A 4,910-nucleotide genomic window follows, 5' to 3' on the forward strand; every position below is an offset into this window, starting at 1 on the left:
CAGCCCAGTTCGGAGAGAAGTCTGGGCGTGTTTTGGTTGTGGGAGGTAACGCTCGCAGCCCCGCGACCCCCCTCGCTTTGCCCGCCCCGCCCCCGGCGGCCGCGCTCCGTCTCCCGCCGCTAGCCAGCCTCCCGCCGGGCTCCCGCGGCCGAGAGCGGGAGAAAGTCCTGCTGGTGGGCGGTCGCGGGGCTGCGAGCGTCCGGCATCCCGGGGCCGCTCTGGCCCGGGCGGCGAGGGGGCCCGGCGGTCCATGCATCCGCCGCCGCCCGCCGCCGACGCGATGGATTTCAGTCAGAACAGCCTGTTCGGCTACATGGAGGACCTGCAGGAGCTCACCATCATCGAGAGGCCGGTCCGCCGGAGCCTCAAGGTGCGCACCGGGGAGGAGGAAGTGCCCGCAGGGCGCCTGGCGGCCGGCCCGCGCCCCGACCCCGTCCCGTCCCCTTTTCCTTCCCGAGCGACCCGGGACCCTTTCGGAGTCGGGCTGGCCCCTCAGTCCTCCTCCAGTCGCCGTGTCACCCTAAACCGGCCCCTGCCGGCGCCCGTGCTTCGACGCAGCCCCGGTTCTCCCAGCTCGGACCTCAATCCCCGAGGGACTGGCCCCTCGCACGCACTGGGCTCCCCAGCCCCCCGCCCCGGACCCCTTTCCCAAGCCGCCCCAGGAACGGCCGGCCCAGCGGTGTCCCCCGAGCCGCCCCTCTAGGACAGCCTTGGCCCCTCATCCTTCCGCCCTGCGGGAGCTGCCCCTCCAGCCGCCTCCTGGTCCCCTCCTGAGGGGCCCCCCCCCCCCGGCCCCGGGGCACCCCGGCGGCCAGCCCGGCTCCGGCCCCCCCTCCCTGAGACACCCCGGATCCCGCTCGCCCCTTCCTCCATCCGAGCAAGCTCGGTCGCCTGTGCCCCCAAGTCAGCCAGGCCTCCCTTCACCTCCCACCCAGCACCCATGCTGGAGTCGTCCTGCTACCGATCTTCAGAGCCCTCTCGACCCTTGGCCCCCATCCTGAGTCACTGCGCGTCCTTTCTTCCCAGCCCCTCCAGGACTCCAGCTGGGACCCTGATCCCCACCTGCCTTTAGGGAGTCAGCCTTCAGTTTTCTCCCCCACCCCGCAGAGTCATCTTGGTCCCAGCCTCCAACCCTCGCTGCTGGCCGACCTACTTTACGGACCACCCCCTCCCCCAGCCGTCCTCTCAATAGCTCCCTTTAGCTCCTCTCACTCCCACCTGCCGCAATATCGCGAATCTTTGATTTCCTTCCAGCCCCGGAGTTTATTCCCTTCCCCCACTCCACATTTCGTCTTTTTTCATACTCACTCGGCTGCAGTTTGCATCTATTCCCCCTTTGAGCATTTTCTGGGGTGGAAAATGCTGGAGAAACTGCCTTGGGGTATTAGAGATTAAAAGTGTGTATAGATATGCATATAAAATCGAGTTCTAAACTCGATTAAACTCAATTATTAACAGGAATGTTCTAAAGCCACAATGTAATTCTCAAGCTTCAGTCTAGAAGCTAGAAGAGTTTAAAAAAAGAAAAAACAACGACAGAAAAAACAAAAACAACCTCAAACTCCACCAACCAAACCCAACAATTCAAGAAAATTAGAGACCTCTGTGGTTGAGGTCGGCATGTAGAGTCCTTGATTAGTTTTCAGTGATAATGATTCATTGTGAAACTTTTTCGTTCGTCTCTACTCATGTGGGGTTCCCGGAGGGTCACTGGGGGGGGGCGAGACTGATCCATGTTTGTGCGCATAATTTGTATTTTATTTGTATTTTACGCTTGACAGACACCCGAAGAAATAGAAAGGTTGACAGTCGATGAAGACCTCAGTGATATTGAAAGGGCTGTTTATCTGCTCAGGTATTTCCCGAAGTCTTTCTGTGAAATTGTTGCGGTTTCCCTGTGGCTGCGTGGATGAATGCCTTTGTGAAATGTCAGGTTACAGGTTCTGTTCAGATTCACTTGAACAGGGTACTTTGGCATGTGTAGCACTTGATTATGTTATACGGTTTTGGTATGGACTTAACGCATTTGAGAACTGAGATCAAATAAGACAACGAACTTACAGAATATTCCTTGGAGCAAGAGGAATAGAACAGCCAAGGGTTTGAATTTGATCTCATCCTTATTTTCTGGCTTTGGTTGTTCTCCCACAGATCCAGTAAGTTTAGATGAGACTTAAAGAATGTCCAGTGATTAATTTTAAGTTACTCATAGAGTAGGACTGTGATGTGCTATTTGCTGTACAGAACCCCCCCGTCCCCCCCTCCCCCCCTAGGGTAGTTCAATTGGTTGCTCACGATATCCTGTTTTATATTACTTTTGCTATGTAAGCTTCGTCATTTTGTCTGAAAGATTTTAAAATGTAATTGAGCCTACTCTCATTTTAAGTTTAATCTCACAAACTCTGCAGAACTGCTCAATGCAAATGGTTATTAGAAATATTTACCAAATTTCAACTGTTTCAAACACTTTGGATTTAGCTTCCTAAAAGCTAATGCAGTGAACATTAATGAATTTAGCTGTGAAAATACTTCAGAAGCAGAAATTTTCCTAAGGTAGTTTGTGTCCATTTGTTTTAAAACTTTTCTTTAACTTGCAGTGACATGTTTTCCCCTTTGGCAAGTGAGTTTTCACTTCTGTTTTTTAGAATCAGATTTTGAAACCTGGTGTTATTTACCTGCCCAGATATTTATCATCCTTGTTTCCTTAGCTTAGGTCAGCTTTGCCAGTTTCAGGTGCTGGCAAGTTTCCTGTTCTCCTTTCTAATTTATAGGTCACGTGTCTGGTCCCATGTTACTCAGTGGAGGATCCTGTTTAAAAAAAAAAAATCCCTCCCTATGACTTTCATTCTCTTAATTATTCTTTAGCCTTTTCATGGCCTCTTGGGTTTCTGCACTCAGTCAGAATTGTAGCGTGCTTACAATTTAGACGTTCTCTCTAATAATTCTATCACTTGAAAATCTTTCTGGATCTTAGACCTTATGTTGGTGTTATTTCCCCTCTTTTGGTGATCTTTGGTAGCAGGCTGTCATTATTTCTTCCTATTTATTTAAAAGAAAACTTTCATTTATGTATGAGTTAACTATGTGTTTTTGGTGTTTACACAGAATAATTCCATGTTTAACCTTTTTTTGATACTTGATTGTGTTATAGTTGAAGTACTTTATTCCTTAGTAATTAACATGTCCAATATGGTGAACAACAGTTGTAAACTTCTGCCTTTTCCCACGGTTTTTTTGTTTAGAGTAGGTAGACAATCGAGGAGACTTTGCGTAAGTATCTGTTAACATATAGCAGTTAATGATTTGTAATAATTTCCTACTTCTCTCCTACGGAATTCTCTTTCGCATAACTTCTTACATTAAGAAACGGACAGCCTTGCTCTACTTACTTGTGACAGCAGATACCTTACTCTAGATATCAATGACAAGGCTTCTTTTTTAGGAGCACGTACTTGTACTTGTTTTCTATGTTGCTTTTATTGTTTGTTAGTGATCTGCGGTGTCTTAAGTTGTCTGTATTTCTTAGGCACAGAACGTAAGTTTCATCCAGTTCTGGAATTTACAAAGCCCTTTAGAGACAGATGGGTCCTCTCATTCTTAGACAAAGTTTTAAAAGAGATCTGATGTCGCCTTTAGTTTCTTGTGGCTCATCTACCTTGAAGGAGGTTTGCAAGGTGACTCGGAAGGCAAACACAGGTTTGGTTGTGTATAGGTTCTCCCTCCGACTTCTTCTTGGATTCCTGTGGCCTTACCACCCCCTGGGGGAAAGTGGGATTTCACCTTTAGGACAGCTTCTGAAGGAATAACAGCACACTGCCTGAAAGGTTTCTTTCTTCCCTAGGATTCAGGGGAGGGTGTGGGATTGTGTTATAGATAAGTTCTGTTACAGCCTCATCTGCTTATATTGAGCCTTTTATTTTTTCATCGTATTTTCCAGTGGTGTAGAACCTTCTACCGAGACCTGTTTTTTTTTGTTTTTTCTTTGATTTTCAGCTTTATTTTCGAGTACTTTACCCTTTGTATTGGATCTTTAATATCCAGATTTTTTTTCCTCCCTCTCTGTCTTTGAATATCAGATTTGTTTCTTCAGCTCTCTTATTTTGTATATTAAAACTGTTTTGGAATATTATGTTATTAGAATTCAGACAAGTTTGTTTGCATCACACAAGCTGTATATCCGTGGAGGTTCTGGTAGCATTGGGATTGAATCTAATATCTGAAACATTATATACAGAGGACTGTCATCCAGTGAAAAACAAATCACACTGTTCATTATCTTACCCTAAAATATGTTAGATCAATTGTTAATGCAGTTTTCGTAATTAAGTTTAGAACATTACGGTATTTGAAGACATGACACAGATGAATTTGTGGTTTTGCATAAATACGATGCTGATCCATCCATCTGTGGCATTTAGTGCTGAAGCAAAACAGCTTTCCTAATTGTCACAGCTTGTGGCTTAGTCAAAATCCTATCACATCATCTTTTTCCTGTTCTCTGTCTTCTTCGTGATTTTGGCATATATTTTAGAAACGTACTTGAAGTATGTGAATAATTTTGCTAGAGAAGAGCCCTAAGTTAGTACACTGTGCTTTCATTTGGTAAATCTTTACTTAAATACCTCTAACTGCCTCCAGATCAGTTCTAGACCCTTAAACTTGGCAGAAGTGGCTCCCTCTTAGCTGTGCAATGTGATGTTCCACCAGGCCCTCGACTTTTTGTTTTTAATGGCTTGATTGAGACGCAGTTCATTTGCCCTACAGTTCACCCATGTCAAGTGTGCAGTTCAGTGGATTTTAGTGTTTTCACGGAGCTGTGCAGCCATCACCCATCACCTCAATCAGCTGTAGAACATTTTTATCATCCCCCAAAGAAACAACTATACCTGTTTGCAGTCACTCCCCGCGGG

General features: G+C 46.6%; 1 protein-coding gene across 6 annotated transcripts in view; it reads left to right on the forward strand.

Annotated features, from left to right (window-relative positions):
* The first annotated feature begins 140 nt into the window (after positions 1-140).
* The window catches only part of PPP4R4 (protein phosphatase 4 regulatory subunit 4), a 110,221-nt gene continuing 105,451 nt past the window's right edge, over positions 141-4,910 (forward strand). For 2 of the 6 annotated variants that reach the window (XM_040478137.1, XM_040478139.1), the window contains exons 1-2: positions 141-370; positions 1,782-1,855. In XM_040478137.1, coding sequence (XP_040334071.1) covers positions 251-370; positions 1,782-1,855 — 194 coding nt within the window. In that variant the 5' untranslated portion in view covers positions 141-250. The remainder of the gene's footprint in view (positions 371-1,781; positions 1,856-4,910) is intronic. The other 4 variants (XM_040478135.1, XM_040478136.1, XM_040478140.1 and 1 more) reach the window with 4 other exon arrangements.

The sequence above is a fragment of the Herpailurus yagouaroundi genome, unplaced genomic scaffold (assembly GCF_014898765.1).
Source record: "Herpailurus yagouaroundi ecotype Mexico unplaced genomic scaffold, PumYag 141, whole genome shotgun sequence".
Classification (NCBI taxonomy): Eukaryota; Metazoa; Chordata; class Mammalia; order Carnivora; family Felidae; genus Herpailurus; species Herpailurus yagouaroundi.